At 39.6% G+C, this 15,923-nt stretch overlaps 1 protein-coding gene across 1 annotated transcript in view; it reads right to left on the minus strand.

Annotated features, from left to right (window-relative positions):
- TTC27 (tetratricopeptide repeat domain 27) overlaps window positions 1-15,923 on the minus strand; it is a 186,991-nt gene that overhangs the window by 57,661 nt on the left and 113,407 nt on the right. Inside the window, exon 13 of the mRNA XM_065891074.1 lies at window positions 227-454. Within this exon, the coding sequence (XP_065747146.1) occupies window positions 227-454 (228 nt within the window). The remainder of the gene's footprint in view (window positions 1-226; window positions 455-15,923) is intronic.

The following is a 15,923-nucleotide window of genomic DNA, read 5'->3' on the forward strand; positions in this document are numbered from 1 at the left end:
AGAGGCCACGACAGTGAGAGGCCCGCATACCGCAAAAAAAAAAAAAGAAAGCGAGTAAGAGAAAAGCAACCTGTCCACTCTTAGTGACAAGCAAGAAGTATTCTAAAGGCTAGGTTCTTAGCTCACAGATGAGCTCCCCAGTCTTTATGAAAGAAAATGGGTATTCATTCAGTAAGTCAAAATCAAAGAAAGACAAGAGCAGATGAGGCTTTATGAACTGTCTAACCTGCATGGGATTAATCTTCACCGAGCGTTCAAAGCACTCCACGCATTCTTTAAACTCTTTGCTTCGAAGATGGAGGAGGCCTTTGGAGCGCTGGGCGCGAGCACTGCGGTGCTGAGACAACTCCCAGGCCTGGTCGTAGTAAGAGTGCTCTCGAAGGACATCTCCAAGCAAGCAGTATAGACTTGGTGTTTCTTTTTTCTCCAGCTCTTGCCTGAGGATTTCTTCTGCCTAGAAATAACAACAGAAATAACTCAATTGCTGAATAGTGACAAATGCCTACTTTTTAGCACATATACAATCTTTTATGTCACATGATCCAAAATTTTATTTTCAAAGTTTGAGATGACCTGCTTGTTTCATGCATCTAGCACACAGGCTGGAAAAGAGAGGAACAGTAGAAGATCAATATGGTACAAGTAACAGAGGAACAAGAAGTAAGAGGTGAACACGCTTTGCTGGCCTCTGGAATCCTCAAGGAAAGGCCCCGAGGAGAGGCTGACTTCATGATACTGGGGGGGATTCATTTAGCTCCCCTTTTCCCTGCTCCCTGTTCCAGTTGTCACCACTGTGACCGTTTGTTAGAGCAGAGCCTTCAATTCACCTCCACCCAATAGCAATGAAAAGTATGTTTTCCCTTTTTAAAAATGGTATGCTTCAGGAGCCTGGGATCGCTGAAAAATTTATAAAAGAAGGGAGAGGGTACAATTTAATAGGCACTGCTAAGCACCTACCTCTTAACCGAACTACATCACACCTCACAGATAAAACCTGCTGGAATTCCCTGGTGGTCCAGTAGTTAGGACTCCGTGCTTCCACTGCAGAGGGCACGGTTCGATCCCCAGTTCGGGAGCTAGGACCCTGCATGCCGTGCAGCTTGGCCAAAAAAACAAACAAACAAAAAAACCTTGCCCACATGAGACCTGCTTCCAGACAGTCCATTCACGGTAGAAATTAAAGACCATCCTCAGTACATGGCTTGGGTAATATTCTCATGTGTCCACAATTCGGATTCACCTTGTCACCCAAGCTAACTCTGTACTTGTGACATATACTATCTCACTTCCCCCACCCATGTCTGTTACCCACCCCCACCCCCATTTCTGATTAATTTCAACAGAGGGCAAGAAGCATGGTAGCAGCTCTACTTTCCATCCTCACATACAAATACTTCCACATAAACAGCAGTGGGGTTACCAAATATGCCAACACAGCCTTGGCTAAAGTGGATGTAGATATTCAGGAAGCCATCCTTTGGTAGCTAAAGTGGTAGTTTAGACCCCCTAACTTGCATGGCTGGCAATCTTAAAGTCTGTATATCTTATTTTCTTTAGGTTCAACATATCTATAATTTAAGTCTTAAGCAGTCTAATTTTTGTGAAATCTTTTAAAAGATGGCTGTGCTTCTAAAAGTGTCTTTGGATGCTATGGCCTCTTTTGCATTTCTGATACAGTATGGGTTATGTAGGTCTTTTAGGCTAGTCTGAAAATGAAACCAGAATTTATAAAACAGGTTCTAAGAGAAAAAAATTCCAAGTCCTAAACGGCCAAAATAAACATGAAATTTTCAAATATAATCCATGTAATTCCTTTATTCACGGATAATACAGCAGTTATTAATGTATCTAACTATAATTCCATATTCGATATATTTTCAGTAGGTACATTTCAATATACTTTGTATTTAATATATTTATTTTTATGTATATGCGTGTATGTATTCAACCAAATTGTGTATAACAAATTGTAGCCACAGCAGGATTTTTGCTGAAATGACTTTACAGTGTAGTTGAGGCATTTCTCTTGACATCATGTCACTAAAACTCGATACCCACACTCTCCCACTTCTGCTTTAAACGGCTAGAGTGGATTCTGTGGTCTGCAATTAAACAATGACCATTACAGTAACTGGGTACAGAAGTTACTGCTGTCAATACACTCCTGAAAAAAGTGAAACTTTAGCTTTATAAGGAACCTCCATACTGTTCTCCATAGTGGCTGTATCAATTTACATCCCCACCAACAGTGCAAGAGGGTTCCCTTTTCTCCACACCCTCTCCAGCATTTATTGTTTGTAGATTTTTTGATGATGGCCATTCTGACCAGTGTGAGATGATATCTCATTGTAGTTTTGATTTGCATTTCTCTAATGATTAATGATGTTGAGCATCCTTTCATGTGTTTGTTGGCAATCTGTATATCTTCTTTGGAGAAATGTCTATTTAGGTCTTCTGCCCATTTTTGGATTGGGTTGTTTGTTTTTTTGATACTGATACCATACGACCCAGCAATCCCACTACTGGGCATATTCCCTGAGAAATCCATAATTCAAAAAGAGTCATGTACCACAATGTTCACTGCAGCTCTATTTACAATAGCCAGGACATGAAAGCGACCTAAGTGTCCATCGACAGATGAATGGATAAAGAAGATGCGGCACATAGATACAATGGAATATTACTCAGCCATAAAAAGAAACGAAATTGAGTTATTTGTAGTGAGGTGGATGGACCTAGAGTCTGTCATACAGAGTGAAGTAAGTCAGAAAGAGAAAAACAATTACCGTATGCTAACACATATATATGGAATCTAAAAAAAAAAAAAAAGGTCATTAAGAACCTAGGGGCAGGACGGGAATAAAGATGCAGACCTACTAGAGAATGGACTTGAGGACACGGGGAGGGAGGGGGAAGGGTAAGCTGGGACAAAGTGACAGAGTGGCATGGATATATATACACTACCAAACGTAAAATAGATAGCTAGTGAGAAGCAGCCCCATAGCACAGGGAGATCAGCTTGGTGCTTTGTGACCACCTAGAGGGGTGGGATAGGGAGTGTGGGAGGGAGGGAGACGCAAGAGGGAAGAGATATGGGGACATATGTATATGTATAACTGATTCACTTTGTTATAAAGCAGAAACTAACACACCTTTGTAAAGCAATTATACTCCAATAAAGATGTTAAAAAAGAAAACCGTGAAACTTTGTGATTGGTTATCTGATGTGGTTGGAGTTGAAGACAATGAGGATCCAGTGATCATGACAGGGTTTAAAGTCACTACTAGTCCATGACATCCAGTGATGAAAGGATTACTTAAATTATCACCTGCGGTAACTTAGAATGAAGCACCGATCTAATGCAAGGCTTTTGCAGTTTGAGTGACAGGACTTTGTGAGAGAGCGCAAGACTGTGAGGTAGGTCAGCTGCTCCTAAGTTCACCGGACAGCTCAAAAAGAGAAAATGACACTCAGTGTTTTAAATCCTCAAGGCCAGAGAGCCAGGGTATTTCTATAATTTCCTAAAAGAATTTGTTTTCCTTGTAGCTGCCAAGCTGGTACAGGCAAAAATCAGATGCAGGCATTGCTCTTGTAGGACTGCTGAATTACAATATAGGATGAATTCGGTTTCACTAGTTCTATGTGAAAGTTAGGGCATTTGATTGGGTTAATCAAATATGCTTTACTGATTCATTTTATTTCCTCTATTGCCTCTTAGCTACACATCATTTATTGAATTTTCATGATTGCTCTAGGGCTTCTCATGTTCATCTTCAATTGATCTACGTTCATTTAGAGTTAATACTGTATCACCTCACCTTTCTCATGTCTCAAGTGGCCTTCCTAAATTTCTGTTCCCCAGAAACAATGAAATAAACGACTGCTATTGTTTTAAGCCACTATGTTTTGATGGGGTTTGTTATATACCAATAATAACTGCAACAGTTGTTTAAAGCGAGAGGGTTACTCTAGTGCCAGTTACTTCATCGTGGCCAGGAGAAGAGGGCACTGATTATAAAAGAGCAAGCCCCAAGAATGTAAATGGGGACATTTGGGACGATTCAGATAACAGAAAACCCCCAGATTCTATGGAGTTTCCTAAGCCAGCAGAGGCAACCCTCCCCTATCTGATAAGACTAGTGCTACCTTGCTTAAGGACAGTGTAACAACTACACCTCAAGGAGTTACCTTGCAAGAGAATGCCAATTCTCTCCTATTACCTAACCCCTTCCACCCCTCACTGCCTCCAGACATGTAAATGGGTTTATACACAAAAAGAACTGCAAGATGTTGTTACTTTCTAGAGAGAAAACCTTGGGACCTTGTGGAAAAAGATTCTAAGGGAGCTAGACCATAGACAAAGAGGATCATAATTTTAAATCAGCTTAATGTAGACACTCATCAGAAAATTCTGATTCACAGTTCTAACTCAAGCAGCTGGGGATGGTTCCAACTATTTGCTCAACTGCTTGACTAAAACCTAGCCTCAAACATGGCCAAAACGAAGGCTGAGACGCCAAAAATTCCTTGGTGTAATATGGAAGAAAGAATCCAACAACTCAGAAGAAAAGGCTGTTGTTAATTTAGCATCTGCAACCTGTTACCCACCCTACCTGTGTCCCCCATTAAGGCCAAGGGGATACTCCTTTCACCTTGACTTTGAGAAATACATTGTACCTGGGAGTACCAGCACTGTGAAAAGTGCTATAGTAGATATCCTATGTAAGCTGGGGGTAAAGCCGAGAGGTCCTTCTGTTAAATGGGCTTCCTGATTTCAGTGGGGATGATCAGAAGCCAAGGTAGTAGAGACTTGCTGATAGCCCCTGGAAGCAAGACGAACATAGTTCTTTGTAACAGGCACGTCCAGAGTGATAAGGAGAATGGTCTGACTAGCATGGATCATAGGTGATGGCCAACTGATCATAGAGATTTTTAACCAAATTAGATAAACAGCCAACTAAGTACAACCTGATCTACGTAAGACTTAAAAAAAAAAATCTAGATTTGGAGACTAGATGTCTGACCTGAATCACCATGCTGACACACTCTCTCACCCAATTCCTATCCCTAAGTCATTTCACAGACTCAGAGCCTCTTATAAGCAAACAAATACATAAGCAAGCAACTCAGTACTGGTGAGAAAGGACCCTGTGATAACATAACAAGTGTATACCACAATTCTTCTTCCCTAAATAAGTAATTATAACCATTTACCAGGTAATTTTATCCTGGGGAAAAAGAAATACCTCCTCTTTTCAGGGTTGATTAGCTCTTAGGTACTGCTAATCCCTGGGGACCCAGAATATCACCATGTTGAGTTAGCGGGTTTATGGGAGATACTAAGCCTACCATGGGATGGACTAAGTCCCGAACCCACCCAGTGGTTACTTCCCTAGTTGAATACAGCGGTGAATTACATACATCCAGCAACAAGCAGAGTCCACAGTGAGTGCTACTGTGGGCCAATAAAGGGCCAAGTGAAAGCCTCTGAAGCTGCTTCTCCTCATTAAAAGAGAAAACCCAAAGCAACACCGCATTATCTATGTAAACCACAGACATGTGTGCCACTATCAAAAACTTGAGAGACACTGCGAAGTGTGTGTGTTTGTACGTGTGTGCATGGGCCGTTTAACCTACCCATTTAAATTGAGAACACAGACGGGTCCTGGAAAATGTCATAGATTATTATAAACTTAATGTAATGGTGCTCTAATTATAGCTACTGTTCCAGACATGATCTCTTTACTGCAGCAAATAATCACAGCCCCTGACATATGCTAAGCAGGTACTGATACAGCAAATATCTCTACCCAATAACCAGGCAACATCAAATGCAGTGGGCTTTAACTAGCACAGAGAGAAGTAGACTTTCCCTGTCTTTCCTCAGAATTACATAGACTTATGGTATAATTCAGTCTGCAAGGACCTTGATTGTCTCACTATCCCATTAGATCTTACCAGTCTTGATGACATCATGCTAATAAAAAAGGTCAAGAAACTAAAATAAAAAATTATATGCCAATGTCAACCAAAACCCAATGGGAAATTACATACTCTTGTCACTGTAACTTGTTATTAGGAAAATTTTCATTTATAAAAATTCATTTTATACGTTCCTTAGAAGGAACTTATCTATTAAATAAAGCAAGATATGTAAAATAAATGTTTATGTGTTATTTTTGTTATTATTTCTAGTTATTTTTGTTCTTATATGCCCTAAGAATGCTTCAATATCTAAACCTCTTTTGAAGAAACTGTACGTTTCCCCCAAATCAGAAATTCTTCTTTACATATACAACACAATCTATAAAATACTCTGTGTCTGGGAATTCCCTGGTAGTCCAGTGGGTTTGATCCCTGGTCAGGAAACTAAGATCCAAAAAACTGGCCAAAAAAAGAAAAATTAATTAATTAATTGTATTAAAAAATACAATACTCTGGGCCTATTAGTAGTTTGTCACTTTCCAAATAAGTAAACTCCCAAGTAAAAGGACTAAACCACTGCATAGTCATATGTACCAGATCATACTATGTACTTGCTTAAGCTGGGAACTACGTTTCCTAAAATCCCTTTCCCTTCTGATTTCGTGTTAGAGTTGGTCAGAAGGGAAACTTGCTAAGGATTTGAAAGGCAGAAGTAAAGCAACAAACATTCTTTACTCTTGGAAGGTTGTCATGGTTAAATATGACATCAAACAAGAGGCAGAGATGTCCTGAAGATCCCAGCTTGACCATGCTCTATGTGTCCATCTTGTCTTTCCACTTGCTGGTCCTGCCAACCAATAGCAACCCCGGGCCTACCATAAGACACTTCACTTTGGACCCACAGAGCTTGTAGCTACAGAGATCCAACAGCTTTCCACAGACCTCTCCACAAGTTCCTTCTTCATCCTCCCATTGCAATGGCTGGAAGTACGTGGCTTCTCAGATTCCCCTGTAAGTTCTGACTGATGCACTTGTGCCAATGCTTCAAGTGGATCGTTAAATGATTCTTTCCCTGATCCTCTTACTCCCTCTTTCACTCCTTCATTTTCCTTCCCACATGTGTGTAATATCTTATTCTTTTAGCGAACCTCTATTCCCCAAAATACTCAAAGTGGCTCTGCTTTCATAAACAAAACCTGAATGATAAAATCGTTTTTTTCATTTTTCCTTTTAAATGCCTTACGTGTCCTTCCATCTGACAGTATTTACAGATTAGTTTTTATTCAGCACATTATTAAATGCATTATCTCACTTTAACCTCTGTAATAATTCTGAGAGGTAGATACTAATATGCCAATTTTTAAGACAAATACAAGTTTAGATTCCTTGATCAACTGGTAAGCCCAAAACCAAAAACTACTAAGTTGAAAAACAGGACCTTGATTTCAGGTTCAATACTTTTCCTATTTTCACATCAGCAAAAATGGTGGTATGAGGACCTCTAAAATTTCCCTGCACCACAAAAGCAACAAAGAAAACTGGAAAAAAGTGTTAGAATCAACTATTTCAGAACTCTGGAAATTAATCAAAGATTTGAAATAACCCAGGGAGTGTTTATTCAAGAAAATGATAAAACTCTTGGGAAGAACAGCAAGCTTTGTGTCATTTTAACATGTACCATTCCTATTCCCTCTTCTCCAGCTCTGCACTAGCCTTGAAAACCAACAGCATATTATCATGGGAAAATTATCAGCCCAGCAGCCACGAGAGGGAACAAAATGGGTTTGGAGCTCCTCTGAAGTTTCATTCCCAGAAAATTGTCTGGTGGTTCCCTGGAAGAGCCCACTTGCAAAGCTGTCTTTACTTAACCTAACTCTGAACTTGTCCAGTGACTACCCTTTGTCAAAAACAATTAGAGACAATTAATTAATTCTGCAGCTGCCTGAGGCAGTAACAGCTGGGGCAAACAACAGGCTATACAAAACACTTAAAGGAAAATAAGGGAATGAGATATACATAAGGGCTTTGAAAAACTCCACCATATTGGGGGGAATCTAAGTCCATGCATGTGTAGGGCTGTGCACATGTTCAGGAAAGACCTGAGAAGGCCCTATGCTCTCACCTCAGGCTGACCCTGAGGCTTTGCACAAGCAGTTAGTGAATGTTAAGGCAGAGTTGTCAACTGCTGGCTAAGTGCTGAAAGCGTACCCCAACACACACACACCTACAGCCCACCATCAAAGAATGGGAGACTTCTTAATTTAGGCATTTAAGGAATTTTCCGTCCAATCATTAGCTGACCATTAAGCTAACCAATCTGAAACTACACAAAGAAAAAAGAAAGTATGGCCCTTACATGGGAAAAAAAAGTAGAAACCATCCCTGAGGATGTCCATATGATGGACTCAAAAGACACTTAAAATCTGCTATTTTAAATAATGCCTAGTACAAGGACTAAGAAACTCAAAAAGAAAAAAAAGTAAAAGAAATGACAACGGAATTAAAATGGTATACTAGAAGTAGAAAACATCCATTTAGCCAAAAAGAAGGCAGTAATGGGGAAATAAAAAAGACATATAGAAAACAAAATGACCAACATACATCCTACACTATCAGTAATTAAATTAAATGTAAAGGGATTAAATACTCCAATCAAAGGCAAGATTGGCAGAAAGGATTTTAAAATTATGATTCAACTAAATGCTGTCTACAAGGGACACACTTTAGATTCAGACACAAACAGATTGAAAATTTTTAAAAAATAAAAAGGAAGATAACACATCGTGGAAACAGTAACCAAAAGAAAGCTGGAGTAGCTACACTAATATAAGAAAAAATACACCTTAAGACAAAAATTGTTACTAGAACAAAGAAAGGCATATTTTAATGATAAATATTCACTCCATCAAGAAGACAGAATAGTTACGAGTATATACTCACCTAACAACAGAGCCCCAAATTACACGAAGCAAAAACTGACAGATCTGAAGGGAGAAATACAAATTCAACAATAATATTTGGAGGCTTCAATATCCAACTTTTAATAATGAATAGAACAACTATACAGAAGACTTGAACAATGCTATAAACCAACTAGACCCAACAGACACTTAAAGGACACTCTGTCCAACAACAGCGGAATACACATTCTTCTCAAGTGCACACAGAACATTCTCCAGAAGATATACTATATGTTAGGTCATAAAATGTCTCAATAAATCTGAAAGTGTAGAAGTCACAAAAAGTATATTCTCCAACTACAACGGGATGAAATTAGAAATCAGTAACAAAGAAATTTGAGAAATTCACAAATATGTGGAAATTAAACAACACACTGTTAAATAAACAGTAAGTCAAAAAAGAAATCACAGGGAAATTGAAAACACTTTGAGATAAATGGAAACAAATATATCGTATGCCAAAACTTATGGGATGCAGTGAAAGCAGTGCTTAGAGGAAAATTTACAGTTATAAATGCCTATATATCAAAAATAAATAATATCAATTCTGGAAGATGGGTCTGGAGGGCCAGAGTGGGGCAGCTTCCAGAAGAAGGTAAGAAACACTAGAGCAGTGACTCTGCTTAGTCTAAATTGGCCTCTTTTCTCCTCAAATTCCTATCCCACGTTTCTTTAGATAAGTCAATTCTTTCTCCTTGAGCACTTACACCTCTTCATCCTGCCGACAGACTTATCTCCCCCAAGGGCGATGCTTGCAGGCAATATATTTGCTCTCTTCAATTAGTCACACCCTGTCTTCCTCACTCTCTCCAAAATGTTCTATTTTCTCTTCCCTCCTCCACTTATCCACTCAATTTATATAATTTATTACCAAATAAAGAACTACAAAAGATGTGCCCAGTGAACATAAATAAAGCACGAGGGCTTATAATATCACTTCTGCAGTGTCAAAATGTGGGTGGTCAGAAATCTTCACAGAATGTGAAAAGCTTTGGTATTTCTGTCTTCCCTACTGGAAAACACAGATGTATGTCCTTACACAATACAAGAAATTTGTCATCTTAACATCTATGAAGTAGGATAAAAATACATTCCCAAACATGCAAAGGCATACTTCAAGTGGCAAATGGCTGCAATGAACCTGGGGTGCCTACAGGAACCTGCAAACCCCAAAGACCATTCCCTTACCCACACATATATACATATCTTACATATCTATTTTATTTTGTAATTCCACACAACTAATTACTATTCTTAATACAACATTACAGCAATGACTAGGCACAGTGAATCTCAGCATAAAATTAAGTCAGCCAAGACTTACACAGAACCTTATGAATTATGGCTGGAATAACACTCTCCTTACTCTACCAGGAAAACCTGCAGTGCTTAGAGCAAGGGTCACTCACTCAAATGCCCAGAGATTCTTGCCAATTATTGAGAATGAATAAAGTAGGCTGGCAATTGAACATACAAAGGAAGGAGCCACTCCTCAACTCCAGCCAGTTAGCACAATAATATGGGAATTTGCCCCCATGTTTCCACATCATTTGATTCTTTAAGACAAGAAATCTAGATTTTTAGATGAAATTGCCTGAAAATGCTTACTCTAATTTTTTTTCAAAACACTATGTAAGCCTAACAAAATACCTCTTGCAACTTCAGATTTAGAAAATTAAACTCCCACCCTACAGTGGACATCAACTGCTCTTTTTCCTGCTCAGCATCTATTCTCTGATCTTCTGATTCACCTTCCCTGAGGGGAAACCATTCCATGTGGTACAGGTAGGGCCTATCAGAGGCAAGGGCACATGCCTCAGGCAGTTCAGAACTTTTCTGTTACAGCCATGGAATTGACTGTATTTTTCCACTGGGATTACTAACCTTGAGCTTCCAGGGGCCATCTTGCCTGGCTCTTTGAGAGAGAACATCATCTCAGCCCCTGGATACGGCTATCATGATGGGTCTACTAGAATTTTCAGTTGCGTGAACCTATAAATTCCTTTTTTTGCCTAAGCTAGTATATGTTGGTTCTCTTAAAACCAAAAGGGCCCTAACATGTCCCTAGAAAACTGTGTTGCATAATTCATTCTATAGACTTCGAACAATAAGAAGATCTGTGAGGGACTTCCCTGGTGGTGCAGTGGTTAAGAATCCACCTGCCAGTACAAGGGACACGGGTTCCAGCACTGGTCTGGGAAGATCCCACATGCCGCGGAGCAACTAAGCCCGTGTGCCACGACTGTTGAGCCTGTGCTCTAGAGCCCGCAAGCCACAACTACTGAGCCTGCACGCCACAACTACTGAAGCCCGCATGCCTAGAGCCTGTGCTCCGCAACAAGAGATGCCACCACAATGAGAAGCCCGTGCACTGCAATGAAGAGTAGCCCCCGCTCGCTGCAACTAGAGAAAGCCCACGCACAGCAATGAAGACCCAACTCAGCCAAATAAATAAATAAATAACAAATTTATATCCAAAAATTAAGATGAAGAATTAGATGTGAAATGTATCTAGCATTTTGTCAGGCACACAGTAAGCCCTAAACTAATGTTTGTGTTTTTTCTCAATCCCTCCACTGGAAAACCAGATTGGAAAGCAAGATGCTTGAGGCTTCACTACTAGGAAGAAGGAAAGAAACTTGACACAGCTTCTAGAAACATTAAAATTTTCTATAAATAATCATATTAGTCACTGTGTACAGTTTCTCCAAAGATAGAAGAATTGCTGTTGTCAACAGTTAAACAGGTGTTTATGTAACCCAGGTGTTCATGTAACCCAGGTGTTCATGTAACAGGACTGGAGGAAGTAAGGACAAAGGGGAAAAGTACTGATGCTACAAGGTTAAAGCTGAATTTTTCCACTCAAGGCTGATTTCAAACAAACATCAGTTTTTTATGAAAATGTGTAGAGTCACAGGAGGAGGCCCTGTAGATCTCAGAGAAAGAACAAGATACAAACTGAGTAGAATGTTGCTTTATAGAAGGATAGCAGTGGGAGAAATATTTTGCTGGCCAAATAGAACTTGGAATCTACACACTTCCATCTTAGCATCTGTCACACTACTAAAGTATTCTGCTCACAAATATCTGCACTATCAGACTATAAGCTCCTTGGAGGTAACTTTTGTTCTCATTCCCATCTTTGGAATACCATTGCCCAGCACACAGCAGGTACTCTATAAATGTTGGATGAATTCAACTGAAACTAACACTGAAATCACAAAGGGCTTCAGATTCTAAATAGAGACATAAAAGATTCTTCCTATTGAGAACCAAGGGAGAACATTTTGGGGACATGCTCTGGCTGACATCAACACTGAGCATGACTAAATTAGGAATGATCTAACAACAAGTTAGTCCTAGCAAACAGAGAGGTCATACAGCAGAATCTGAATTTCACAGGCCCTTCTCACGCAAGTGATCACACCTAAGAAGTGACTCTCCTTAGGACTAAAAATACCGAGGAGCAAAACTGACAGCCTGAGCTCCGTACCCTGGTGATGTACCTTTTGATCAAACAGTCCAGTGTTGAGAGGTAACTGAGAATTTTAGATATATGCAAGAAAAAAGTTAATATAGTGAAAACTATGCCATATTGGGACTCACTTACACTTATGAAGGTATATTTTTCTACAAGCTGTTATATGGGATATTCGGGTTTGAAGCAGGGACCCTACCCTAAGCACACTAGGATTCCAGGAAGCACCCTGTCAGAGACAAGGCCCTGCATTTGGGGTAAAGAATATGGGTGAAAGTTCAGTTCAGTATCTAATAAAAAGAAAAATAAAACATTTCAAGAAAATTATTCCTACTTGAGTCAGAAGGAATTATCAAAACAAACTGCCCTTCTTGGCTGCAATTTGGGCCTTGATTTTGTGAATGAGAGGAAGGAATTAAAAATTCTAATGTGCGATAAGAGGGCCCTCATCTGACACTGCATCTGGTTAGTATGTAGGTAAGGGAATTGGTAGACCAACAACCACAGGAAGCTCTCCTGGCAAAAAAAATGAAGGTGGGGAAATGAGCTCTAGACCCAGAGATGGTACTAATTATAACGAGTGCATTTGAGGACTACAGAAATGACAGAATTAGGCTTAACAAGTAGAGGTTTGCTCCAAGGGGACCAATAAATGGCAGGCTAAGAATTTAAAGTCATATTATGAATTAGATTTGGCCACCTGACAATAGCTTCAGGTTTTTAAAAGTGTGTGTGTGTGTGTGTGTGTGTGTGTGTGTGTGTGTGTGTGTTATGCATACAGCTCAAACAACTTTGGGCATAGTCTAACTCAGTCTTTTCCTCTGAAGCACAGAGGAAAATGGATTCTAATTTTTACTACTGCAGAGACTGGTTCTCAAAAACAGGGAGCTGGACCACTGGAAAGGTGCTCTACTGCCCTTGACACAGTGAATGGGACGAGAGGGCAGAACTAAGAGAGCACCAAAGAACCTTGTACTCTTATGGCTGTCACAGACAATCCTTTTAGCAGAAAGGTAGTTTATCCCTAGCCTACATTCTTGTTCTGTGAGAGGCAACTGAGAGGTGAAAAGTACAAAACACTTCATCTCACCCCAGTCGCTCACTCCCCTTTTCCGTGGGGTGATGCCTAGTCTGATTCACTCTCTGACTGAGCCAACTATTCACTAATTGCTCTTTACATTTACGTGTGTAACTGCACCACGTTCTGGCTCGATTTTTCAAAGGGTACCTGCCAACATAAATATTCCAGGTCCAAGATAAAACAGAATAATTAAAAACAGCCCTTGTTATCCAATTAGCTGATCATCTCCTATTTGTACACCAAGTTATATTTTCAGTTGTTTTGCCTATCTTCCTCATTCAAGTGAACACAACAGGTTTTAACTTACAAATTGACCATCAAATTTTAAAGGATTAACAACAACAAGGATGGGGGGCAGATGCTGGGGAAGCAGTGTGGGCTTTAGAGGAAAGGAAGGTCTGAGCTTGGATTCCAAAATCTGCCACTTACTAAGGCTAATCAGTAGAGTGGCAAAAACAATTCATACTTTGTAGGCTGTTACAAATATTAAATGACAGTGACAAAATAATTCTATAAAGAATGTAGTACATAAAAGGCTCTCAAAATTGCATTACATAATAACAGCATGCTCATAGTATCTTAGCATCTGCAGAGCAAAAATAAAAGTTCTCGAAGGCTCCTATTTCTATTCCTAAAATTAAAAGGTTGAAATGAGAGGGGTGAGATGTTATAATTTGTTTTTGGAGAGAAAATATATAGCAGGGGTTGGAGAGGTATCTTTCACCACATGTAAAGTCCATAAGGAGTGTCTACTTGGAGATTTGCTTCAATGCAATCACTATTCTACGAACACCTACTAGTCATTCATTCAGCAAATATATTTAAGTTCTCCCTAGGCTCCAGGCCTGTGGTAAGTGTTGGCGAGACAGCTATAAATAATATAGACACAAGTCTGGCTTTTAAACAGCTTACAGCTTAGCAGGTGAGCTAAGCCAGCACATGAAGGATAAAAGCACTGTTAGGTGTTATAGGAGCACACAGGAAAATATCACCAAATCTTCAAGGGAGATTTCAGGGAAAGTTCACTGTAGGAAGCAATCACCAAAGAGACATCTGAAGAATAAGGAGTGAGCTGAAGGAGGACAAGTTCTAGACAGACAATAGCATGTGCAAAGGTTCTGAGGTCAAACAATGCTGAAAATTCAAGAATTACAAGTAGTTTAGTCCTACCAGAACTTTGGGCACAACCTGGATGAGTAAGTACAAAGGGGAACAAAGCAGAGATAAAAGAATAGGTAGTGACTTCCCTGGTGGTCCAGGGGTTAAGACTCGGTGCTCCCAATGCAGGAAGCCCAGGTTTGATCCCTGGTCAGGGAACTAGATCCCCCATGCCACAACTAAGATCCCATGTGTGGCGACAAAGACCCCGCATGCCACAACTAAGAGCCGGCGCTGCCAAAATAAATAAATAAATATTAAAAAAAAAAAAAAAAGTAGGTAGACAATGCAGTTAGCAAGGTAAGCAGGAGTCAGATCATGAAGTAAAGACCATTCACGCTAAAGAGCTCTGAGTTAATCCTGGAGACACAGGGAAGTTCCTGAGGAGTCAGAACAACATGATCAGATTTGCCTTTTAGGAAGCTTACTCAACTGTAGTGTGAGAAAAGAACATGTGGGAACTCTCTTAAATCATATAAAGAAACTACCTTAGAAGAAAAAACCCCAAAACCCCAACCAAATGTTAAAAAGAATCTCAGCTGTTTTAGAAATAAAAGATTTACTTGGCAATTTAAAGGAAAAAAATGTTAAAGCCCAAAGGCTACGATGACCTGCAACTGTAGCATAATGAAAGATAAGGCTCTGCATCTCAGGTAAGCCTTGTTTCCTAGAAACAAGAGAAAATAAGAGAGGTCCCAACCTGAATCTCTCCGCTTCCTCCCCCCCTGCCCTCTCCAGGCAGCTTACGCCTGCTCAGTCTTTTGTCTTTTCACTTATGGACCCAATTTGAGCAACAAAATAAAACTTTTGTTATAGAAAAGCCTTGGGGAAACTGCAGTGTGCCAAATAGCTTTAAAAAATTAAATGCTAGCAGATGAGAACCAGTTCTGACCCCAAGGTCAAGCAAAACTAATCTTGGCTATTTTGCCAGTGGTCATTAAATAACGAGAATTTCTGTAGGTAGTTTCTAAATTAGAAAGTCTGAGATCTTACTAGTGGGGTGCAAACATGAGCACCAGAGCATAATAATTAGACTTAGATACTTTTCCGAATTTGCCTTTTAAAAATGAATTATGCCATTAAGCACTAAATGCAAGGATTAAAATTTCACAAACTTCTACTTAAATCAAAATGTGGTGACAACTACTGGCACAAAACCAAACACTGAAAGAATCTTAGCTGTTTCAGAAATAAAACATTTGCTTCCAACTTGATGCAAACATTTTTAGGGTCTATGATTAAGCTGATCTGTAAATACAGCATAAGAAAAACAGGTAAGGGAAGTCTTTTATGTGGCAAATAAAAAGCTAATATCAAGAT

Source organism: Phocoena phocoena, chromosome 14, assembly GCF_963924675.1.
Source record: "Phocoena phocoena chromosome 14, mPhoPho1.1, whole genome shotgun sequence".
Lineage (NCBI taxonomy): Eukaryota > Metazoa > Chordata > Mammalia > Artiodactyla > Phocoenidae > Phocoena > Phocoena phocoena.